Source organism: Poecile atricapillus, chromosome 21 (assembly GCF_030490865.1).
Source record: "Poecile atricapillus isolate bPoeAtr1 chromosome 21, bPoeAtr1.hap1, whole genome shotgun sequence".
In the NCBI taxonomy this organism is placed as follows: domain Eukaryota; kingdom Metazoa; phylum Chordata; class Aves; order Passeriformes; family Paridae; genus Poecile; species Poecile atricapillus.
In genome coordinates this window covers 5,865,826-5,891,459 of record NC_081269.1, presented here as the reverse complement: position 1 = coordinate 5,891,459, position 25,634 = coordinate 5,865,826, and the positions used below count along the sequence as shown (strand labels likewise).

Here is a 25,634-nt window from a genome sequence, read left to right as displayed (position 1 = left end):
ACGCGCCTCGCCACGGCGCCCCCTGGCGGCCGGGAGGACCCACAGCAGGTCCCCTCCCCAAAACCCCGAAACAAAGGAGGCGGAGGCGAGAGGCTCTGTCTAGTATTTTATTAGATTTCGTTTCCAATATGCCTGTATTGGAAGATTTAGGAGACAAAAAAGGCACAAACTCACATTTAAAGAAACGACGAGATAATCTAACCCATTCTACAAAGTGTGTGTCGCCAAAGGAAAGAGCACGGAGAACCCGTCGGGACGCGGCGGGAGGCCCAGCGGGATGAACCCAGAGGGATGCGGGGTACGAGGGGCGAGCGGCTCTGACAGCAAACCAGCCTGAGCCCCCGGAGCCCCAAACCCAGCCGGCCTGGATGGGAATGGTGATCCCAGAGCATCCAGCCCCTCTGGATGGACCCGATCCCGCCGGGAGCCCGCAGGTCCAGGGGTTCTCGCAAAAGCTGATGGAAGATACGGCACGGGAACGCTGCGTGATCTTTGCTATGCTCACTAGCAGGAACCAAGCGTCGAGACTGAAGGGTCTTTACAGGATTTGTCCATCCAAAGGCTGAGGGATGCTTTCACTTAGGGTCAGGACAGAAAACAAAGGGCAGGGAGCAGAGGGGAGTATTCAGGCTGAAGTTCCTGCAGTTCCCCTCCCCCCCCCCCTCCAAGTTTTTCCACTAATCAGGAAAGCTTTGTGTAAAAGCTCTTACTCTGAAATCAGAGGATCAAAAAAGGATTGCAATGGTGGAATGTTACAATCTGCTTCCACGGCGATTAGTGTCATCAGATGGAAAGCCTCTTGGATAACACAAACTGAAAGAACAAGTGTGCTATGTGTATTCTCAGGTTGCCCTCAAGTGTAAGAATCCCTCAAAACGTAACCAACAAACATGAACAGAAGTCAGTGCATAAATTCTCTGTTAAAAATACTTCAAACTGAAAGAACTCTAACTGGGGCCTACACTCCTAGAATACTTCTGGAACAGCTACACAACATGTCATGAAACATCCTGGTCCCAAATAGCCTCTAAGATTAAAATTTAGTTTCTTTACCTATTTTACAATAAACATATTTTACTTCTGCCTGGTGAGATTGCTAAAACCCCTCAAACCCCACCCCAACCCCACAGAACCGTCTGAGGTCACTGAGAAGAGCCTGCCAGAGTTACTGGTACAATTCAGAGCTTATTGCACTTAGACATGAGTAAGGCAAAATAACAAACTAAAAATAAAGGGATAAACTGCCCCCTCCCCAGAAACCAAACGCCATCCTCTCCCTCCAGAGCATTCCCATCTTCCCTTGCACTGAAAACAGCTCTGATCCCAGCACAGCCTTGTTCAGCAGGGCATGGGATCATTTCAGGATCTCCTGCTTGCAGGAGTGGGAAGGGCTGGAGGAGTCAGTGTATTACAGAATACTAAAAAGACTCCTCAAAAGTGGTGATACACCCACGACTGTTTGGCATACAGGATTTCACGTTAGTGCTGCCAAACACAGAAGTGGAAAATAAAGTTATTACTACTAGGGGAGGAAAAAGTTCAAATATTGGGCCTTAGGGATAAGCAAAGGAATAGAATTTTTTTTTCCTCATATGTATTGAAGAAAGCAGCATTTCCTTGATTCTGTTCTGCTGTCTGTTCTGATTGTCTAAAGCTGATATCAACATAAGGATAGCTACAGTAAATATTTGAGTTCATTAAATAACAAGAGCTCTTTACATTAACAGTATCCTCTATGATTTATAATAACCAACAGATATCCTAGAAAACTGCAAGTCTTTCTAAGTTGCTTTTCTTACAGCACAAAAGGAGATATTTTAGTCAGTCTTGCAGTGGGAAGAATATTATTGCTGAGCAGAACCACCACCCCAGGCACTTGGATGTAACCAGATGCCAAGACCTTGCTTGCACACCAGCCTTTGCAACATCCCAATTTGTCCAGGGAGAATCACATTGTTATTATTAGTCCAGATTTGTAAGTTATGGGAAGTCTTAATAAATAAAGAACCAGGAAGTTGCAACATATGTCGAGAAAGATTTTGTAAGACTTGACACACACAGCTGGAGGACAACAGAGCTACATGGGCCAGAGAGACCCCTAAAATGGAAATTCAACAGGTAAGTGCTGAAGGCCCCAGCACAGGGCCTGACTGCAGCTTCTGGGCAGTCTTTAATTCATGTTTAAGACAGAACAAAGTAATGCCCTGCAGAAGCTACAAATCACAACTCATCACAAACCAAGAATTCTATGGCTGCTCCTCATTTTGTACTCAGGTTACCTGCCATTAAATATCTCCCTCCAGGAGTGAAGGTGAGAACAAAACATTTCGTGGAAGAGTTTTGCACTTTTAAATATGGACAATTTCCCTCTCCAAACAGACATTCAAAGAAGGTGAAGGGCTGGGCAGAAACAAAGGTGGCAGTTTATCCCACTTGGAAAAAAAAAAACAAAAACAAAACAAATAAAAAATTCTAAGTCACCACATCACAAGACTATTTGAGCTAAAAATGTCACTTGGAAATCAAACAGGGCCACATGGAAATTGGTCTGAACACAATGAAAAAAAGAGGAGGGAGGAGTCGTAAATACAGCGATCTCTAAGTCACACGGCCCCAAGGAGGAAACTCCGTGGGATACACGTGCTAACACTGGAGTGCTTAGTACCAGACTGTCTATTTGCTCACAATATTAAGGGGCATCTAGAATTAGCTATGGGAGGTTTAAAATCGCCTGCCGGTTGGACAGAGAAAGGCTTGATCCAGAGATGTTCCGTCAGTCAAGGGTGTGGATTCCCTGGGCCTTCCTGATGACTGTCTTGCAAACTGAAACAAAGAGACAACAGGGAAATGTTTCAGGATGACTTTGGAAGAGCAGCGTGCCAAGGGAAGCGTCAGACAACCTTGAGAGAGCAAATGTGAGTCACGCTGTCGCCAGGCAGGCAATGCACGGTTCCACTGCAGCACTGATCCAGAGGAAACAGGAGAGAAGAAAATCAAGTTGAAGCTGCATTCAAAAATTAAAGTATTTCTATCAAAAGACAGCCCTTCAGACACTCCCTCACCTTGTGTTCACAACTTACCACCAAGCAACCAGCAGATAACAGAGGGCAAACAGAGGTAAAGAGTCAGGACTCCAGGAGGATGTGGTTCTGCCCCACCCCATTCCTTCCAAGGATAACTAGGATGGCATTTTACTGCCCTAATAACCTGTTCTTCCCAACATTAATGGACAATCCTTTCTTTTTCCTTGCCTTCTTACCTCTCTAATACCATACCAGAGTTTTGCAGTGTCTAGGAAAAATTTGGCAAAACCAGCCCCCAAGCTGATGACACATTTAACAGAACAGAAGAGAACAAGTCTCTTAAAAAGCTTTTAAACTGTCTTTTAAAAGCTTTAAAACTGTCATTGCTGCTTCTCCTGCAATGCCCAGGTGTTACTCCAAGCCTTGGCCTATTAGTAAATACTGCTAACAAGCAATGGAAAAAATAAATTCCTCACAAATATGCTTGGAATGTTCCATTTCCAACTGTATTCTAAGTGTTTGCATGTCTACCTTAGATTTTTTGAGACTGACAAAAGTTTCTCTGCAAGTCATGGAAAGTAACATATGCATTACAGAAATAAGAGTAGCTGTAAACTCTACAGAATTCTCTAACACATTTTTCTTACACTTTTCACTCAGACTTTTCTTTAGAATAGTTCTGAAAGGAGGCAGTAATCCTCACTCATCAACCTGTCAGTGAAACGGGCTCACTACAAAAACAATCAATAGCACAGATTTGCGTGTCAGAAGCTATGAACAGGATCATTTCTCACACAAATGTTGGGGGTTTTAAACCAAATAGAGCAATACAGAGTTTTGTCAAATCTCTTGATACCTACAGTGCACAAGGAAGGAGTCATATTAGTCATCTGCAGCCGACATTCCTTTCACTGGATCTTTTTCTCTCATCTGAAAGAGGAAAGAAGTGTTCAAGTACTGATTCTCACTGTGTTATCTCAAAATGTATCACTATGGAACACCCTCTGTGTTTAAGACATCGATTATATCTCAGCACTTCAAATCAGAGATTGTGAAATGCACAAGCAGGCATCATTTCTGGTTAAGCTGTGGGTTGGCAACAGATTTGGAACCTTTATCCAAAGGGCAAGAGCGTACATGAAACTATAATGAAATATCCTGAGGCATGAAGGGAGAGAAGGGTGCAAGGCAGGACACAAACCATGGAACAAGGTTCTCATTATTACCAAACTTGTGTTTCTCAGAGTAAGAATCCTGTTACATACCCCCTTACCTGCTTATGGTACTTAGAGCTAAAAAACCTTTTATTCAACAGGTTTCTGGCAACTAACAAGGACAAAATCGACCATTCAGCTTTGAGTAAAAGTAAACAGAAGATATTGAGACAGTAAATGAATCATTGCCACTCAGCCCCTCATTACCTGTGGTTCAATACATTTACTGGCTCAACAACAAACAGAAGGAGAATTCCATAATGATTAGGAGGAGATGCCAGCACGATGGACTCATGGCCAATCATTCAAAGCACACACAGCATGACCTAAATAGCAGGAGCACAATTCACACCATGCCCCGACAATGCTGCAGCCTTTCCTCTCTGCTGTGCTGGAGAGAAGCAGTTTCTCACACAACCCACACCTGCCCTGCTTTGCCACTGACCTCATCCAGCTGTCTCTTGGTCTCCTCCTCCATCCTACGGATGTCCTCCATAGTCAGATCAACCCACTTATCAAGCCAGCAAAAGAGCTGCCGGTGGAAGTTTGTGAAGAGCCGCTTTTCTTGCTGCAAGAAGAATAAAACACAAACCAGCTTAGTCACAGGGCAATTACCATGGAGCTCACAGCATTGTAACGATTTCCAGAGATGTGTACACTGAAGAATCAGCTCCCTCACCCACCTTTTCATCTAGCTGCCACAATTGGAAACTGGAGATAGCTAATTTTTATTCTTTTATCAGAATATCTAATCTACAGCCTTGAATCCCCAGAGAAATGCTTTTTTTTTTTTTTTTTCCCAAACCTAGACAGCAGTCTGCACACTGCACTGAAAGAATTAGTGAATTTCCTTTGATTTGACAGTATTGTTCTGACTGAATAAAGTGCTCCAAGTTTGGTTTGGAGCATGAAAGTTGGCCTGGAAGTGCAGAAAAAAGGAGAAACTATGTATTTTTAAAATCACTAATTTGCTAAAAACTGGAAGTTAGGAAGTGTAAAGGACTGACATGCACCTATCTTTTTTTTTTTTTTTTTTTTCCTTTTGCAGTGGCCTAAAAAAATGCCTAAACTTATTTTTCACAGCTGAAAACCTTTCAGCAGAGGTGACTAATGTGCACAAGGTACTCCAGGTTTGAAGCAATTTATTTCCTTTTTATAAGAGATAAGCTAGGCAAAATCATTATATTAGACAGGGATGTACAATGCCTCTTGGAAAGACCTCATTAAGGAAGGACACTTCAGTTTTACCAATTATGGTTTCATATCTCATCAAAAGCAGCTTGAATACTTTGATGCAAACCTGTAGATAGTCATAAATAGAAAGGGACTGAAGACACTGCTTTATTCAGGGCTTTTGTTAGAGGTATTTGAAATCCTGCAGCACTATGGTCATTCCTCCTTTGAGCTGTCTTTGGATTGTACCACCACAAAATTGCTTTTGTAGAAGCAGCTCTGTGGTTTATCAATATTAACCACTGAGAAGTCTCTGTGATCTGAAGGCACAGGAGTTTTATGAACACAGCACTGCACAGAAAACCACACACTACCATTCCCAGGTGTAGCATCCTGCTGCAGCTCATGGGTTATGCACTCTGCCACAAAAAAGCTCTTTTCAAGATACCATTTATGTTTTAAGTTTCCCACCATCTGCTTATTTTTTAGCACACGTTTTTCCAGCAGAGGAAATAGAGAATAGGAAAGGAAAATGTGACTAGACCTCAGCTGATCAGGATCAAATAGCTGGAGCCACCTCCCCACAAAAATGCTTTGCCCCTACACAATATAATTCCAGTATAAATGCATCACCTCACAAACCAGCAACCAAGTGACTGCAATTCTGATCTATTAAACAACACAAAACAGCCAATTTACCTGCACACATTAGAGTGAAAATGTTCAATAGACAATTCACAGAACAATCAGCCATCCCTGCTGTTGGATTAGCAGCAAATTGAACCCAGCTTTAACTGACTGCACAATTTCAGGCAGAGGCACTGCCTGTACAGCAGGTGGCTGATGAAACGTGCCCCAGAGATGTGGATCTCTCCTCATCACAGAACCTACCTTCTGTATAAAGTTCTCCACTTTATTTTGCAGCCCCCACCACTTGAACTTGACTGTTACCAGCTTGTAAGCACACATGTATGGACAATCTGACTGCTTCCCCAGGTCCTTCTGCAAAGACACAAAGATATTCACATTAAGCCTCTAGCCAAGTGTCTCCAGGAAAGCAACTACGAAGTCTTCCCACAATTCCCCACAATCCTCTTGCATCCTTACACCTTTCTTTTATTTTATCGACAAGTTTTGTCACACCTTTGCTCACCCTTTTTCAAGGCATGATGAAACTAGACCCTGGTCTCCTTCACAGGTGGCTTTCCCTCCATTCTGAGAACAGACTATTCCTTCCTCTCCTCTGTTGTCCACTTTTTCTTCCATTCAAATTATGTCTTTCAGTATCTTCACTGTTACACCACGGCTACTTTGCTTCCTTAAAAGTCTCCTGATAAAGTCCCTACCTAAAACATTTTGGAATTAGATTATATCATCTGAGCCATGATTAGAAAGCTTTAAAGAAAACTCCATAAGGTTTCCTATTTCCTATTACAGGAGCCATAACCACTCTTCCAAAGTGAATCATATCAGCCTCAGCTTCTGCCAAGTTTGCCTGCTAGAAATCAGACCTGTACACCAGTAGCTCCCCAAATCCCACTCAGGGTCCCTTTTAAAGGTCTTATATCTATTATTTATCGGTGCTTGTAATGTTTTCAGAATCCAAGGATTTCAGTGAAAGGTTAAACACTGCTGGCCATTACTCAGCTATTTCATACTTGAATTCTCTTGGGTGAACCCTTGGGCTGAGCACCAGACAGCTCTGGAGATTTCCTGGAACTCATTCTCTTTGTATCAAGCTCTTTCATTTCTTTTAAAATCAGAAGAGAATCAGTGCTGAGTTCTGCATTTTGTTCTGCAGAAGGGATTCCAGAGTTTCCCAGATGCATCTTTGGCTCCAAATCCCAGTATCTGTCCTGACACAGTTACAGAACTCATCAAGACAAACCTTCCAGTTGGGACCCAGAGGTCCACGTCCAGTCTTGACAGATTTAAACCTTGCTGGATCTTCTTCTGCCTTGTAATCCTATTGGACAGACACAAAGATTAAACACAAATTATCCTACTGTTATCCAGCTGTTCTCTCACAAGAAGGATTTATTTTCCTGGGCCAAGACTAACCTCTGCCTTCTCAAGAGCTACTGTTTTCAGACCTCAACACTAGATCAGACACTTCAAGGAAATGTATCTCCCCGCTGTGCTGTGTCCTAGACCTATGAAGAAGTGGTAACAAACTGATATGACCTCTGTAAGGCTATCAGGAGGTCTGTAGGACATGTTTCCTGTAACCATTTGTTCTTTGGGAGCTGTTACAGAAAGCAGCTGTGCTATCTAGGATTTTCACAGTACTGTATCAGTGTGATGCTCACATGCTGCTCACTAGAAGAAAATTATAGTCCGACTCACAGTACTACCATGGAAATGGTATCAAATATTGTTTGAAAGTCAGGAAACTCAACCAACATTCCATTTTTATACAGTTGATTTTTCCTCCCAGTAAAGAAACACCTCTTTCTTTCTCACAGTAACTGAAGTGATTCTTAGAACCAAGTGTTGGCTACATCATTTCCAGACACACTTGTGAAGCGGGTCAGTATCAAAAAGGGGAAGTTCTGGAGATCCTGTATGGAAAGGGGAGTGCCATTTCCTGCTATTTGCACTTCAGTCAGCAGCACTGCTGTAGAAATACACTGTTACATGGACAGGCAACACAGTTCTACTGGCAGCGCTGACACAGTTTTTAAAAGAACTTTCCTCTGGCTTGCATGAGCAGTTTTAAGGAACCCCCTTTCCTCCTCTGTCCATCCTCTCACTTGTCCTGCTGCCTGAGACCATCCCTGGAAGCACAGTTTGTCCATGATCCCCTCTTTCAGCATAAGGCCGCCCCCCCAGAGAGCTGTTACCCACCTACCATACCTTGGGGAGTACTTGGCTCCGATCAGCAATGTCTATATAAATGGCTTCTACACTCTTCCATACCTCTGGCTCCAGCTTATGGACCTGTAGGGAAACAACAACACTCAAGGAGCTGCCTCTGTGACAGAACACTCCCAGTCTAGCAAAATATAAAACCAGATGGAAATGCAGACACCCAGCGCTCCCCTTCCCACCTAAAGAGAGGTAAACACACAGTGGGAGAGTTTCTAAAGAAGCAAAAGTGCTCACACAGAACAAGGGTTTGGGGGTAAATTTTATTCAGTTTATGAGAGAAGCCAACAGAAGGGAATCTGCCTTGGTAGTGAGACAAACATTAGAAATGCAGGAACATGGTGAATAGACAGCTCCACACAGCACTTCTCTAACCCAGCACAGAAAGCAGCACCGTGACATTAAAGAGATGAGTAAAACACACGACACAAGTACTTACATTCTCTTGTGTTCCAAGATCTGATTTATGCCAGGTTTCAATTTTGATCAGGAAATCATCCTTCATATACTCATTCTGTCATCAAAATAAAGCTTCTTGTTATTCTAGGATATATAATTTGTCTTCTTATTACACAGATAAGCATTAGGAGAGTCAACTCAACGAACTGAGTAATTCAAAGAATGAAGTTTCTATTTGACTTGGGTGTGACTTAGGGAATTTCAGAACTATTTGTAACCAGATCATTGCTTTCTGCAAAATTGATTGATCGTTAATTACTTAAGATTAAATAAACCACAAGCTGCTCACAAAAAACCCCGTAAGCTCTATTGTTTTAGTGAAACATTTGGAGTTTATAAACAGCTTTTTCTTTAAAGGACAACATCTGCCACTCTATTTGGACTTTAGGAGGGGTAACATAAGTTAGCTAGGCAGAAACTGTCTTTCCACAGAGATTATTAATCTAGTACTGAGTACATATTTTGATGCAACTCTTCAAATTAGTAACAATATTAAACTGATGTGCTGAGAGCTTTTGACACTGAAAGGGAAGGGACAAGAAGCACAGTTCTGCCAAGTAAGCAAAAAACTTTCCATTTCTCACTATTACTGTGAGTAGCAAAGGACTCCCAAAGGTAACTCTATCCTCCCTCAGGGGAGCAGAAACAAAAGCACAAGCCAGTGAAACACTCAGCACGTAGAAAGGAAATATCAAATTCAGAAGAGATTAATCAAGGGGACAGCATGGCAGGAGCTAACAGGCTTTTACTCAGTTTACCCAGGCAGAGGCTTGCTCCCATTTGTAAAGCTGAACTTTGCTGAGCACAGACAGATCTCTGTCCATGGTCACATAGATACATCACACATGGTAGAGGCAGTTAATCTATGTAATCTTAAAATGATAAAAGCTAAAATGCCTTTAGCTCAGGTTAAAGAGCTTCTTCTACCCAGAACACATTATTTCAGACATTATTCCACAGATTATCAGTAAAAGCAATACTTACTGTAATAACTGGTCCAAGAAATCAACACATGGAAAGAAAGAGACACAGTACTTTAGTGAGAAAAGACTGCAGAGCAACCATTGCCCTCCTCCCACTCTCAGCCAAATAGGGACAGCTTCACCTTCCCAGGTACCTCTGAGGGAAAAGACATGGAAGTTGATAAAACCCAGCTAACTTCACCCCCTTCTCCTCTGGAAATTCTCAGACTTGGAGAAACCCAGAGGAGCAGCAATTAATTATGCACTGCCACTTGTGCTCCCTGGCCTGCAGCCAGCTGGATGAGAAGATGGAATAAGTATGTTCAGCTGACAGCATTTTACCAATCCTTTCTCAGCTTGCAGATAAGGAGCCTCTCCATAGTTCCAAAGGAAACCCATGCTGGATTTCAGGCCAGTGCAGCCCTGCCTGGAGTAACCAGACCCTCAGCATCTTTGCTGCTCATGGTAACTGAACTCCCTGGTCACCGAGGCTCAATTATTCAACACAGAAAAGCAATTAAAGATCCTGTAACAGTCAGCATCTGCTCTACCTGAGCAATTCTACTCAAGCAGAAGGAAGTCTGATGCTGGAGGTGAAGTTCTTTGGTCTCTTCTGAAGTCTAACACCAGGGCTTGATTAAGGAGCAATTTGGTTTTAAAGGTATTATAACAATTTTTGAGTTTCCAAGCCAGTGTCCTGGAGACAGTTACCATCCCAAATCACTTATCATGCACATCCAGCTGCCTTAATTACCCACTGCTGGGCTTGGACTGTTCTAAACCCCTAGCATGTGAAAATTGCTTTTTAGAGCAATTTTACAGAAAGCCAATTATTTAGACTGACAAGTTGGGCTGGAGGGAGAGAATAAGAAGGCAGAGCTGAGGCTAATTTTTCAAAGGCTGAACTTCATCTCAAAGAACATTTTATTACTTCTGCAAGAAGGAAATGTTTTGGTTTTTTTTCCCTGCTAGTCCCAACAAAATACTGAATAAACCAGAAATAATTATAAACCAGGGCCTTCTCACTTTGCCATGATGCTGTGCTGTGACTATGCAGCTGCCTCAAAAGAGGTTCCTCTACCTCCTTAACATCTTCCCTGTGGGGAAAACTCCTTATTTGTAAAGAAACAAATTAATCTCTTCAGAAATGTCCACTAAAACTTCAATGCTCAGCTTGCTACAAATTAGGACCTGCTTCTTGAGGCATTACAGCAACAACTCCTACACCTTTCAGCTGCAGTTACAACTTCTCCGTTTCTTGACATTTGGCCACAGGCCATGGTTACACTCAGAGTGGAACACACATCAAATTGCTTTTCTAAAAACATTTAAGCGACATTAATATTTAAGTCAGACTGCAGAGAAGAACACTGTGCCCCTTGGCATCAGCCCACAAGTACAACTATTAGATAATCCTCACTTCATTTTTACTGCAGAAGTTGTGAAACTGTACAATAACAACAACCTCACAGTTTATACTCTCAAAGGAACTAAGCAAGGCTTCCATTCAAAGCACATAAAAACAACATATTACAGCACAAAGAAGTGTGCAGAACTGCAGAAAGTTATAAGCTAGGCATTTAAATACCTTCAATCTCCAGTACTACTTTGATAATGGCCCGTAATACGCAAATTAATTGAGCTTCTCAGAGGAGATATAGGGAAATGTAAGAAGGATGAACTCATATCATTAAAGAAAAAATACCACAAGGCACAATTAAGTAAAAGCACTGCTTTATTCCAGTTTAGAAGGCTCTGTGAACAGCTGATGTGCAAGCAAGCAGTGCCTCAGGGAGAGCACAGCAACACCACCTTAGACAGGAGGGAGCAGGCAGAAGCACCAACAACTCCTACACTCAGGTTTAGTTCCTGCTGGGTCCCTGGCTCTTAAATTTCAGATTCTAGTGAGAGGGCTGAAAGCCTGGCTGCTCTAAGCCAGCATCTTCTGCTGCCCAGAGATTCACAGCAGGACACCCAAGTCTCCTCACATCTTACCAAAACACGGTAAGACGTATCCAGAGGAAAACAGTAATGCCCAAGGCAGCCCCACAACACATCCATGTGTCCTCACATCCAAAGGTTCCCACATCCAAGGGTTCTCTCTCACATCCATGGGCTCTATCACCCATGGGCTCTCCCCTCCTGCCCAATCCCAGTCAAGGGAAGGTTACAGCAACTTTTCCAAGCTCCTCTTGCTTCATGTCAGGCTGGCAGATTCTCTAAACAGATTTATCAGCCTCCGCATCAAAACTGCCTTCTGCTCCAACCCCCACAACAAAGCACTTTTTATCTCATTTTATGTTGCTGTTTATTACAGTTGAGGGGTTTTTTTTTGGCTTTGTTATCATTTCTAGCATATCAAAACCTGAAATTTCTTTGATGGTGTTGAAAGGTTTTGTACTTGATTTTAGTATCCCATATTTTCCACTTCAGTAGAATTTTATTGGTTTGTAACTGAAGGATAAGCAGCTTAAGAATAACAGAAGTAACTCAATACCTTTTTTTCAGAAATTGGTGGAATAGGAAAAGAGGAGGTGGAGGATACAGCCAGGCATTTAAATCAGCTCAGTGGGCTTAACATGGAAATAAACTAGACATTTACTAACTAATTTAAGTAACATGCAGCAAGAAAATGGCATAAAACTTAGCAAAGTTGTGAACAACTTTGTTTCCTCATCTTCTGTGAGACATTAAAAATTTATTCTAAAGTTGACAGCAGTATCTGAATTTTGTATTTGAAATATCCGTTCCACTAGACTGCTGCATGTAATTTCACAGACTGAAGTAGCACTATCCTCTCACACTGCAGAGTTTTTCCCTTCTTTTAAAACACTCCATTTAAAATTCACTTAAGTAAATTGTCTGAAAAAAAGGGCATTTTATATATTGAGTTTCAAGAACAGTTGGAATTTTTAAGTGTCTCATTCCCATAGCAACTAGCAGAAAATGTATCTTTCAAACAGCATAAAATGCTGCCAAAAACACAACATAAGTTTGGAGGCAAAGTCAAATTTTCAGTTTACAGCAGTGAAGACCAGAGAAGCCAGTGGTTAAACACCATGGCTGGTAACTTCAGTAAGTAAATACTAACCACTCCTGTTGAAAATGGGTTTGACATTATTTCAGCACTTTACACAGCTCCCAGAGCCTCACCCCTGCCTTTACAGATGGATTCACTTCAACTGCCACATTCTCTGTTCAACCCTCACTGACCTCAGATCCTGCAAGTGAGCAAATACCCATCACTTAACACTTGTTCACCTGCACTAAGCAAGAGGCAGCTGAGATCTGCCCTGTTCCCCTCTTGCATCTTCCACTTTTTCCCACTTGGCTATGCTGCACCTGAAGACCTTAAAATCACCCCTCATGTGTTTATTTCATCAGTTTTACACAGATATTCCTTTAGGAATACTAACAGATATTTCCTGGTCTGTTTTTTGCCTCTCACAGAGGAAGGTCACTCATTAGCAGCACATCAGACAAGGGCAGTTCTTTTAATTCCTCAGCACTGCATTTTGCTTTTCCTGATCACACAAAGGGCTTAGAGAACAGAAATACAAGATTTAAGAGCTGAAACAGCTTCTCTACTGGTTACACCTCTCCTTATACCCTCCCCTACCTTTTTCCCTGCTTCCAGAAATCAAAAAGGGAGAATCCAGAGTCCTTCCTCAGGAACTCACCAGTTCTGCAGTAGGGATAGGCATTCCATGCTTTTTCATGTATGTTCAGAGCTCCTTCAGGGGCCAGCATTCTCACAAATGTTGGCACTTTGCTGCAGAATTTGGAAACAGGAAGAAAGGCTTTGATAAGGACTACAGGGAATGAGAGCTGAGACAGGCAGGGCATCATCTGGAATGCAAATACTAGAGATTTGCACAGTTCTGGAATTGGTAGGGCTCTCCTCCCCAACCCCATTACGATGCTTTCTAGAGATACTGAATCAGACATACTAATATATATCTTCTTCACAAATTAAAAAAAAAATTAAAAAAAAAAAAAAAAAAAGAGGCTGAAAGCAGGTTGAAATCTAGGAGTTGTTTTACTCTTCAGCCAAATTCAAGTATGAAAATACTGGTGGCAGGATCAGACTTGCTTTGAAAAGTTCAAAGCCAGATTTTCTTGGGACAACAGCCACATTTACAGGGATGGGTAGGTGTTCCAGCCATGGTCACTGCCAGCTGCTGTTATACTCCTGTCTTACCACTGCATCTTTCAGCCTTTACAAAATCTGTGATTTACAGTTGCTGCAACCCTGCTGCATCTTCCTCTGGGTCCTCTTGCCCAGCTCTGGGAATGAAAAGGTTCCCATACCTCTGTAAGTGGTAGATCTTGTGTGTGTACTGCCCACGCTCTCCATCTCTCTCGTAGGGTTCGTTCACCAGGACTTCAACTCCTTCACCTCCGCCAGTTTCATTTTTACTGGCTTCTGCCACGGAATACAGCTGCCCCACTTGATACTGGAGAAGTTAAAGACACATTATTACCATGGCTATAATTTAGCTGAAGTAATAACTTTGCCAGAAGAAGCCAAGGACAAATTTATTACCGGGGAAGAGGGCAGAGAAAAGGACATCCACTTGTATAGGCAGATAAGCAGCTCATTTCATTTCATTTGAGATAGAAAGCTTGAGTGATAGTTAGGAGGAAAGCACCACCAGGAAGACAGTTACCTTTAACCCTTCAATCTCAAGCTCCAAACCAACACAGAATCAGGAGAAAGCAGGAAAGATGAAAGCAGCATCAGAAACTAAGAAACACAGATGACCTCAGGCATACTGTAGCAAAATCTGTTGAGTTTCATACTTTTTGGCATACAGCTGTCCCCAAAAAATTGAGAATAAGGCACTGTGAGTCCTGAATCAATAAGCACCCAGTGCTGCATCCAGAAGTCCCAAAGAAATTCACATCAAGCTCTTTTACAAAATGCATGGGAAAGGGGAAGGGAATGAAAAACTTTGTAAGGGAGACAGAAAATAAAGGGTACTTGCACAACCTGATTTCAGTGCTCCAATAAACAAACTTGTTAAATGTGCACAGCTTAGGAGCCCCTGGGGGTCAAAGATGAGCATCCCCCACGTGCAGTTCAAACTGTATGTTGTATGAAGCCTGAAGTAAAGAGGGTATTTTCATTCTGAAAACTTTATCTAATGAAATAACTGAGCCACTGTCCCAAATGACCAGTTGATCTATGTTGTCACTGCTCCCAGTATTATTTTTCCTATTATCTTTGGTTTAGGTTGTGCTGTTTTTTCTCTATATCACACTTCCTCATAGCCACAAATTCAAACCACAACCAGGGAGAGCACAGAATTTCAACACACAGTAAAATTCTTACTCTAAAATAATTTCTCAGTCTCTTACAGACACTCACTTGGCAGCATCATTTCCCATAATCACTTAAAGTACTTGATACTACACAATTTCTTTCATGAGAGGCATTCACAAATGTTTCCCAGGGCAAAGCAGAGGAAAAATCGAGAAAATGAACAAAAGAGAACATTCTCCTCTGCAGAAGATGTAAAGATTAATACACTCTTGCCTCTTGTAGCTGAAAAAGGGGATGCAGAGCTCAAAAAAAAATGATCAAATGAAAAAAATTCTCACAGATCTCTCTGAAGCAAAGTTAGCTGAGCAAAATTTGAGGATGAAGAAGCTAAACCACTGAATTAAAAGGAAGAGTTCTAACTTAGCAGACCTAAGTCTTCAGAACTCTTAAGTGAGCAAAACAGCAACTGTTGCCAAAGGCAACAGTACAGGGAGGCAATCTGAAAGGGTAAACCACAAAGTGTTTGGCACCAGAAGTGCACTGATTTTAAAAAAAAACAACCAAATGCCAACCCCCCAAAAAAATTCCATAACATAACTACAAAGCAATGCAACACTGTTCAGGCCATCTTCCTTTTCCACAGCATAAGGCTCTGTATCAGAAACAGGAATAGCACTTCTGAAACCCAGCCTGGAAAAGTGGAATACTGCTCAGAGCTGAGAACCCAGAAATACTTCACTGGGCTGGAACATCTTCTGCAACCAAGGAAGATTTCTACAGTCGTTAAATTTTGTTGTCAAAGTATCCAAAATAACAGTACCCAAAGCTCTCTGGTACTTTGTGCCATCTGGTGCCAACAAAGGCCAAGGAAATATTTATTCCTGCTGGAAGAATAGATGGAAGCCAGGGTACCAAGGCTAGGTGTCTGGGCCTCAGCTAATGTGGGGCAGAAAAAAAAAATCGGACCATTTTCAAGCTAAGAGCAGCAGCTCTGCTGGATATCTCCAGAAAGTCCTGGCCCAGGTTACATGAGCAGCCCTCACTTGGCTGGACAGTTCCTGCACTGTCACAGCAGGTTGGGTTTCAGTCTGGATTTTGGGCTGCAGTACAAGTTTCTGACTTCTGACACTTCATACACCACACTGCTTTCGTTACGACTCCCTACACATGACCCACAGAAAGCAGAACACTCACCTCCCTCCAGAAGAGCAAAACATGAGAGTTGTGAAACCTTAGAAGCAAAGTTGCTTTAGCAGAGTAAGAGCCACACAAATAGTCATAGAACAGAGCTTATTATGAGTTTGGTAACTACAGGATTACAGGGGAAGACTGAATGGCTTTGACTACTTTGCAACAAGTCCCAGAACAGAGCTCCAGGAGCACAAACTAATTCCTCTTAGTAACAGCCTCTTATTCATTCCTTCTCCCTTTCAAATACTTAGGTCAAAGTTCAGACACTAAGAAGATAAACCCTTTGGTTTAACATCTTCACCATTTAAACTTCCCTGTTATTTCTGAGCCTTTAATCGCATTGATAAGAGAGGAAAAGGCCCAAATAACACTGTGCCAATGAGCAAATTCCACCTCATTCTCCCTGAAAAAGTAAACAGAGAAAAAGATTTTGGCTCTCTGAATCTGGACTCCAGACAGAGCTCCAAAAAACTTCTCTTCTGCAGGAAGTCATCCCTCTTGCTCTGTGCCAAACACCTCTTATACAGCTGCGAGAATATCTTCATTGCACCAAATTTCCTCCAGCAGGCCTGATCTCAACACAGCCATCTTCAAGAGCAGTTGTTTTCCTGAAAGCCGCTTTGAACGCAATTAATAAGATTCCTGTGTGTTTGGCAAGCTCTTTGCCATGTGAAAGGAACAAAGAGGCAGCACAGAATGTGTACACACGGCTCTAATCCATACCAGCATTTCAGTGGCAGCTGGCAGAGACACCCACATGAGTCCACGCTCCCCAAGCTGGCACCTGATGCTGGTCAGGGAATGGAAGCAAAGCCTGGCACCCATCGCTCACCAAGGAGATTCCCTTTGCTCCCTGCAGTGGGACAAGGGATAAATCAGCACAGCAGTGCAGCTTGCAGCCTGCACTTGAGCAGGACCACGTTTTGGCAGGGTTTCCATGCAGAAGACAGACTGCTACAGTCTAACTCCTACATGCCAGCTTTTGAGTTTTAGTCATCGCCAGGGCTTCTCTTGCACTGTTTGGTTCCCATCTTGGCTAACTAAGCAGCACTGAGCTCTGTGTTGATTAAGTCACAGCTCCCTAATGCCTTCCTGATCACTAGTTTTCTCTTGAACTCCACAGTATTGGTTAAGATCCATTTGCTAAGGGTGGAGACTGAACATAAAATCCCTGGCATACCACAGAACCACACAGAAGACTCGCTTCAACCCTTTCATGATGTCTCAAAGTTACAATTAATTTCATTCCCTCTCTTACACACTGCCATCAGACTTTTGCCAGCAATTTGCATGCAGAAGATGTGAGCTCTTAAGCCTTTTGAGCAAAAATCAACCATATAAAAATTAAATCAGAAGTCCTCCTGCTAGCCAGAGATGCTTCACAAGCAGCTACACAGTCAAGAGCAATAACAAATCTCCAGAGCCCTATTTCAGAGTTTTGTACACAAGGAAATCCTTGAAAGCAATGAAGGTTTAACAGCTGGTTTGCAGAACAGACAGCAGTGCAGTGACCAAGTGATGCACAGATGTTTCAGCATCGTTGCACACAGGAAGGGGGATCAGGCAATAAACTGAGCAGTCATCCTCTGAGTCAATACTGGAAATAACCTTTCTTCTTAAGCACACCCAGATACATAGGCAAAACTAAGTGAACTTTAGAACCCTCTCTGCTCAGGGAACTGGCTCCTGAAATCTGCCCTATCACAGGAAAAACACCAGACCTTGGAAAGGGCCATCACTCATGGGACATGGTGACAATGTGCAAGTTTGGGGAGAAATTCGATTTGGTGAGGTTGGGGGTTTCTCCACAAGGCAATACACCTCCTGAAACAGATAACCCTCACACAAGGAGGTTGCCAGAGACTGACAGATTTATCTACAGCCCAAACCCTCAGCTTTCCACACAGGCAGTTCACAACAAGGCTCTGAACAGCCAGGGAGGGACTCGAGCACAGTCAGGGACTCGCTTTAACTGGATGAAGGCTAATCCCAGTATCAGAGAACTTAGGAAAACCTTGTGCTGGGTTCCATCCAGTCTAACCCCCTCAAAGAAACAATTTGTATGCTGATGCTTTGGCTTTCTATTTACACAGCTTGATACCAAGGAGACCACAAGGCAGGGTTCCTGTTGTTCAGGAAACACCTTTCTGTCCATTGAGCTCGAGTAACTTGCCATTTACCCACAGCTTTCTCTAACCTCCGAGTTTGCATCCTTTGCTTACTTGATAAAGCTGATCATGTTACTCCTTCCTTTGTTGAGCACTTGCTCCTGTAAGTGGCACTCAGACAGCATAAAAGATCCAAACTTCCCTACTCTCACACTTCAGTCTGACTTCTGTTACAACTGTTTGAAACAGATTCATGCAGAAAGCACAAAAGCTTAGTTAGGGAGCAGTTAGGGAGCAAGCAACAGACAGAACTTCTGGCATTAACAGCCTTGTTCTTGCCCTAACACAGAACACAGATCTAAACCCACTCTCTGATCAGAGGTCTGGGCTTTCTGTCAGTATCTGATACCTGTCACAGCAGACTGAGCCACAGGAGCAAGAAACTGAGCTCAGACACTGCTTTTGTTTTACTAGCCAGTCTGATAGCTGCAGGAATGCACTACATGAAGTTCTAAACTGTGTTCTGTCAAAAGAGTGAGAGTTATAAAAGGGATGTGCTTAAAAAAGTGCTGCCATGAGCCAGCCCACCACTGTCTACGCCACAGTAGTTGCTATATTCAGAGGAAAGAAAAATGAACAAGAGTGCTGTTATCACATCTCTCCCTAAGAGTTAGAACAAGGCCTTGATCAGAGTTCACAAACCCAAGGCTTACAGCCAAGGATTACAAGGAAAAAACCTAAACACATCCAGAAGAAGGAATCTGCTACAGAAGTGCTATAGACTCAGTCATTTCAATTTTACCTTGTTAGTTTAAAGATTAAAAAATTCAAAACATTTACATGGTTAGAGTCTCTGCAGGAGTGGTGTTCAATGCAGGAGGGAGGAAGGAAAGGCAAGCTGCAAATCAGAGGAAACAGGAGGGAAACAGCCACAGAGTCTGCACAGCTATTCCATGGTTGGTTTGGTGATGAAAACCAACCTGTCCAATATAAACTACGTTTACTCTCTCAATTCAGCTTTATCTAAACAAAAAGAAAATTTTCTGTATCTAAGAGCTAAATAGCACAGGTCTTAAAAAGTTCTTTTGCTATATGAGCCTCCTAAATCACAAGTAATTCTTGATCTTTGCCTAAGAGTTTAAAACAAAAGAGTTCCAGCAAAACACAGTTTAAAAGGGGACTTGAATTTGTACAAAAGCTTCCCCTTCATGTTAAAAGAAATAGAAAAAAAAAATAGTACTAATCAAAAGGAAACCGTACTTGAAAACAGCCTGACAACTCAAGATTTATAATCAGCATATCTGAAAGTATTTTATAAGAGAGATGATTGGCACCCTCAGACTTAATACAATTATTTGGTTAAAATGATGGTGAATCAGTAACAGCTCACAGGGGCTCCTGAAGACAGCTTGCATTTTCCAGTTTTTGTTCATGCTTTGATCACAGGTTTATTTACAGTCCTAAAGCAAGATGCAAAGAACTTACCTCCTCCACAGACACGGGCAGGATAACGCGGCTGGAAGGGAACACAGAGACAGAAATTAGCAAATATCCCTACAACCCTAAAATTCCCACATTCCTCACAGCAATGGCTGCACAGCTCTCCTCTCCCTCCAGATTTCCAGCATCCACCCAGTACTCCTTAGGCCAAAGACTATTTATATAACAACCTCAAAGAGGACAAATACATGATAGAGCATAATTGCAACCCTCTCCTAAAACCCTGTAATTCAACTGGTGATACCTCACTGGCCTAGAAACCTGCACAGCATCAACACCGTGGTGATCCCTCTCACTCCATCCTTTCAGCAATCAAATCTTATTCCTCATCAAGCTGCTGGGGAGGTTTCTGTGGGCCTCAGCAATTCTGCAGAGATCTGCAATAGCCACAAGGCACTGCACGATTTGCTCACATGTCCCAAAGCAGCAGGAAACAGCAGAGGAAAGGCTTTCCCAGAGCTTGCTGCAAAGGAAGGTGCTGCCACTGCTTTAAATGAATCTTGTTTTTTTGTGGTTTCCTGAATGCTTCTGAGAATCAACTGACTGGACAACACAGCAAAAACTGCCTGAAGTAACACAGATTTTTTGGAAAAGAATCCATTTAAAGCTGACAGAAATGCATGCTTGTTAAGGTCTTCTCCAAAACAGGATCTTTGTTGGACTTCTGCTTTCAGGAAAGGATGATGTTGAACAAGGAACTAAAGCAGGAGACAGATAGGAAATGGATATGGCTACCATGGGCAGAAGAATTCCCAATTCTTTGGGAATTAGTCTCAAAGAAACTAGGACACAATCAGGAAAAAAAGCCCTCTGTACTAATAAACAGATTCTGAAACAGCAATAATGGTGAAAATAGAATTTATTTTTTTTTTACACTTTACCAAAAGAACAAACAGCAATAGGGGAAAAAGATTACAGATTATGCAAGATTACTTGTCACAGCAACACTTTATGCTGACTGCAAAGTACTGCAGAAAGAACTACTGAGAACTGCAAATGAAGTTCAGTGTCAATAAAGAAAAAGAATAATGTACTGTAGGCACTCATTTTCACCAAACACATGGGGTTAATGAGCTCTAAGTTAGTTATTGCCAATATCTTGTGCCTTTATGGAAAAGCAGCAGGAAATATTAGCTCAGTGGCAGTTCACAAGACAATCCAATATTAGAAACTGGAACAGCACACAGACACACACACAAAAAAGACAATTATGTCACTAGAATCTCCCATGTATCAGCATCTTGAATATTGCACATAGTCCTGGTCACCTTACCTCAAAGAGGATATGGAACAAGTGAAAAAGTTAAAAAAGATGGCTGGAGATGGGAAAAAGCTTCCATGTGAGAGGAAAGCAGTTGTGGTCTTGCAGCTTGTGAGAAAAACCAGCTAAAAGGCTCAGGTATGCAAGAGTTTTAGAGATCATAAATGATGCAAAAAAAGTGAATGGTGAAGGAACAGTGACTGTTTTACAAGAGATCATTAGGCAACTAATTTTAGGCCAAATCATGTGTGTTTCTTTATGTCAAGTCTACTGAAGACATGGCATTCCTTGCCAAACATAGGAAGCAAAAGCAATTTTTAAATGGGATTTGATCAATTCATGGAAATCCATGTGCCACTTGCTGATAGGATACACTGAACTATAATTGTTTTACTCACTGTTACGTTCTGTTTCCTGAAAATACCTGCTGAAAGGCAAGAGGGAAAGGGACCAACACCAGTATGGTGTAAGGGAGAAAAAGGAAAGAGATTTTCACAGGTAGACTTTGCCATCGAGCATGATGTTGGGTTAGTTAACTGGATAAAAGTGCATAATGAATGAAAAGAGGGGCTGGGTAATAAATTAAAGACCAAGAAACAGAGAAGAAACAATTTCTTTGGAATGGAGTTAAAACATTTTTCTTCAGAAAACCTGGTGTAAAACATTGCTGTAAGCAAATGAAATTCCATTTAGGAAACTGGAAGACACTAAATCTGAATTATTATCTTAGAGTTCAGTGGAGAAAAAGAAACACAAACAAAATCAATGGTTTACAGTTCGTTCAGCCCAGCAGACCAAGAAAGTGGGGGTGAAAACCACTTACAGGTAGTCAAGTGATAAAGGAGGAGGAGGGAAGACTCCTCAAGAGGATCTTGAGGAAAAGCTTTGCAGGAGCAGCATTGGGAACAAAGATTCCTAACTTTAGGACAAAACTTCCTCAATTTATGAGAAATTATATGATATGGCTGGCCTGAAAATGGTGAGGAAAATTTAAGACCCCTGTTAGGTAAAAATCTGCCTCAAATGACAGCAAACTGAAGTACAGCTGCAGGGAAGGTCAGTGGCATTCGTCACTTCACAGGAAAGGGAAGTGAGCCTCCACACTCTGATTCTCCTCAAGGTCTTCCGAGGCAGTTTAAATCAAAATAAGGACAGCAAACAAGACTCCAGCCAGCATTTACAAACCCCCACACCAAAAAAATGCAAATAAATTAATTAAATCCATGTAGCTTATCTGCAGCACGGATGGATGGATAGAAATGCAAGATAAATCTGAAACAGAATGTCAAATGAAAGTGTTAAAGTCATCACTGCATAACCATCAGCACAAGAAGCTGTAGAGAAATAATGATACAGACTTGTCTGATAATGAAATGTGACATCAGTTTTTTATTATATTGCTCTATTTCTGTATCAGCTCCTAAAATACTCACAGGGCACATAATAAAACCCATCTGATTTACTAGGGAGAGTGTGACAAGGGGTCACAGAGATGGAAGAATAATCTGCTCAGATGAGATGAAGTTACAGATCATTTAGATTTTTTAGCTTCCACAGTAGGAAGGCAGTAATTACCTGCATGGAGCCAGAACTAACATAAGTAACAGCAAAGCATTTCAAACAGCCAGCTCACACCAAAACGAGTGGTTTCAATATGCCTTAAACAACTACTTCCTGGAACATGAGATTTCATCAAAAACCATCTCAAATAGGATGTAAATTGGGCAACTTCAGCATGCAACATCAAAAATATTTAAATCTGAGCCAGTACAGTGACACAACTCAGAATGTGCCACTATCAGAGGTGGTTGGGAATCTCAGAAAGTCAAAAAAAAATGTTCATTTGGAAAGTCCAGTAGCAACCTTGACTGTCCTTAAAGCCACATATATCTTACTAAGGGCAAAACAAAGGGAAGAAAGGAAACAGTATAATGGCAGCACTAAAAAGCTTTAGTGACCCTTTTGAAAACACAAATGGAAACCTAGAAAAGGAAACCAATGTAGTAATTCTGGTCTTTTAACCTTTACACTTCACACCTTGTTTCTGAAACAGGCAGTGTGAAAGACCAGTAGGCAGGCTGATATGGTGAATTAATACAAAACCAGCACATATGGTGAAGTAAATAATGTTGAGTAAAACGACTTTTGGAAGCAATAGTCACAAAAATTAACTGCTCATACTGTCAGAAATCTGAAAATTCGAAGTACATATGTTCTCACCTTTACAGCACAGCTCAGTGATAATGAGCTTTACTGTGGGACAGGGCAAGGGATTGTGAGCAGAAGCATGAAAAAGATACATGATAACCCAGCCAAGGTGCTGTAAGAGGGAAAGCAGTAAACTCAAAGGAAAATATCAACAAAACAGATGTTATAGAAGGAGTTCATTATCCTTTCATGCACCTGAAACTAAGCACTAGCCCAGGTTTCTGCCTGCTATCCATTTTAACACTATTGAAGGTAATGGTGTTTTTGTGTTACAAAGAGCAGCTCTGCTGCTGCTCCTGAATTCTACACTCCTATTGTCTGAATAAAAATAACAAGAGTTTAAAGACTGCAGGGGAAAAAAAAGCTAATCAAATTTAAGACAACTACAAGGATCAGTACAACCCTCAACATAGTTTTAATATTTAAATTCACACAGTGGTCCATAGTCTTGCAAAGTAATTCCTGTAAAGAGGGCACAGTCATGTAGGTAAACGTGTCTAAGAAAAGACCTGAAAACCCACTTTATCACTGGGATCACAGGTATCTTTTATAAGGGGAGAAAGAAAAAATAAACAGCCAAAAGAAGTTTAAAACGATGGAATGCACTTAACTTGGGAATGCACTTGAGTTAACCTTAAGAATTCAGGAAAGAACTGTGTGCAGAGTACACACAGCTTTGAAGACACCCAGCCAAAGTGCAGCGGTCCAAGAGTATATTCCACACTAGCAAGCACAAAGCTACTGAACCAAGGTCTGTGACAAGCAACGTGACTAATAGCTACACACCCTCATGTCCAGCCAGTTTTCCACCCCTTCATCCCCATCACGGGGCAGGACAACCGCAGCAGCCTCAGCGTCACTGAAGAACTCCAAGGTGAGGCTTCTAGGCACAAAAATATTTCGGAGCTACCTCATTTCTGACATTCTTGGGAGTCCCTCCTTGGAGATTACACAGCCAAAGGCGGGAGGGGATCAAAACCAGGGTGACACTTGGCTCTGTTACAACAAGCAGGGGGCAAGACGCCCCTGCCTCCCTCAGACCTCCCACAGAAACCCCCAGGACTGAACCGGCTCCCGGCTCGGCCCTCGGCACCGGGCACCGGCACCACCCAGCCAGCACAGCCGGTGCGGGGCCAGCCGCCCGCGGAGGCCGCAGGAGCACCGGCGGGGCCCCGCCGAGCCGCAGAGGGGCCGAGCGGACCCGGTGCCCGCCGGCAGCCGCGGCCCCCGCCCCGCCGTGACCTTCACTGCCGCCCCCACCGCCGCCGCGGCCCTCACGGCGCTCCCCGCTCCCTCCCTGCCTCTCCGCGGCCGCAGTGCGGGGCCAGGACGAGCCGCCCACCCGCGGCCGTCACCGCGCCAGGCCCCGGCCGCGGACGGAGGTGACCGGAGGGGCTCAAGGGGGGCCGGGATGGGGGAGCTCCCCGCACTCACTATTCCTTGATGAGCACCATGGCGGCGCCGCCGCGCGCCTCCCGCCCGGGCCAGCGCCGCTGAAGATGACAGGAGGCGCGTCCCGGGGCCGCTGCGCGGGACAGACCGAGCCGAGCCGAGCCGAGCCGCGCCGCACCGGGACGGGGGGGCCGGGCCGGCGGGGGGGCCGGGGCGGTTCGTCTCTGCGGCAACGGCTGCGTCACCTCCGCGCCGCGCGCGGGGCGGGGCCCGCCCGGCTCTTCCCGCCCCCCGGCTCCCTCACGGGCTTTCGCCGGGATCGCCGCTGACGTTTTAAACTAAAACGCCTGGGGTTTTGGGTGGTTTTGGGTTTGGCTTTTTTTGGGTTTTCTCATGAGGTGTAAACCTCGCCGTGCTGTTTCAGCTTTAAGGCTGGGCTTGCCAGAGCAGTGCCGCAGTCTTCCTAGCAGTGCCAATGGCAGGGTCCCCTGGCAAGCCCTCAGGTTTTTCTGGATCAACTCACAAAATAATTTTAAACTATAGCTGCTTCATTAGGTTCTCTCAAGAGGTGTAAACTGTACGGTTGTTACTTGTTTCAGCTCGGGACTGGGGATCCCAAGAAATTCCCTGCAGGGCTCCCAGAAGTCGCTCTCCTGCCCACCAGCAGGTTCTCATTAAGTCACAGAATGGTTTGGCTTGGGAGAGACCCCAAAGAGTCTTGTTCCACCCCTTTCCACTATCCCAGATTGCTCCGAGCCCCATCCAACCTGGCCTTGGGCATTTCCAGGCATGGAGCAGCCACAGCTTCTCTGGGCAACGCGTGCCAGGGCCTCTTCACCCCTCATAGAGAATTTCTTCCCAATATTTAACCTAAATTTCCCCTCTTCCAGTCTGAACCCATTACTCCTTGTCCTATCACTACAGTGCCTGACGAAGGGTCCCTTTCCGGCTCCCCTGTAGCTCCTTTGGATACTGGGAGGTGCTGTGTGGTGTCCACACAACCTTCTCT

General features: G+C 43.2%; 1 protein-coding gene across 1 annotated transcript; it reads right to left on the bottom strand.

The window, feature by feature from the left end:
• Positions 1 to 93: 93 nt before the first annotated feature.
• PITPNA (phosphatidylinositol transfer protein alpha) lies at positions 94 to 24,884 on the bottom strand. The gene is made up of 12 exons (XM_058854486.1): positions 24,668 to 24,884; positions 19,750 to 19,780; positions 14,011 to 14,156; positions 13,380 to 13,471; positions 9,722 to 9,729; positions 8,718 to 8,792; positions 8,267 to 8,350; positions 7,299 to 7,376; positions 6,302 to 6,412; positions 4,683 to 4,805; positions 3,884 to 3,953; positions 94 to 2,823 (listed from the first exon to the last, which is right to left on the bottom strand). The coding sequence occupies exons 1-11, from the start codon at positions 24,685 to 24,687 to the stop codon at positions 3,906 to 3,908; spliced, it is 816 nt and encodes a 271-aa protein (XP_058710469.1). The 5' UTR covers positions 24,688 to 24,884; the 3' UTR covers positions 94 to 2,823; positions 3,884 to 3,905.
• Between the last annotated feature and the right edge of the window lie 750 nt (positions 24,885 to 25,634).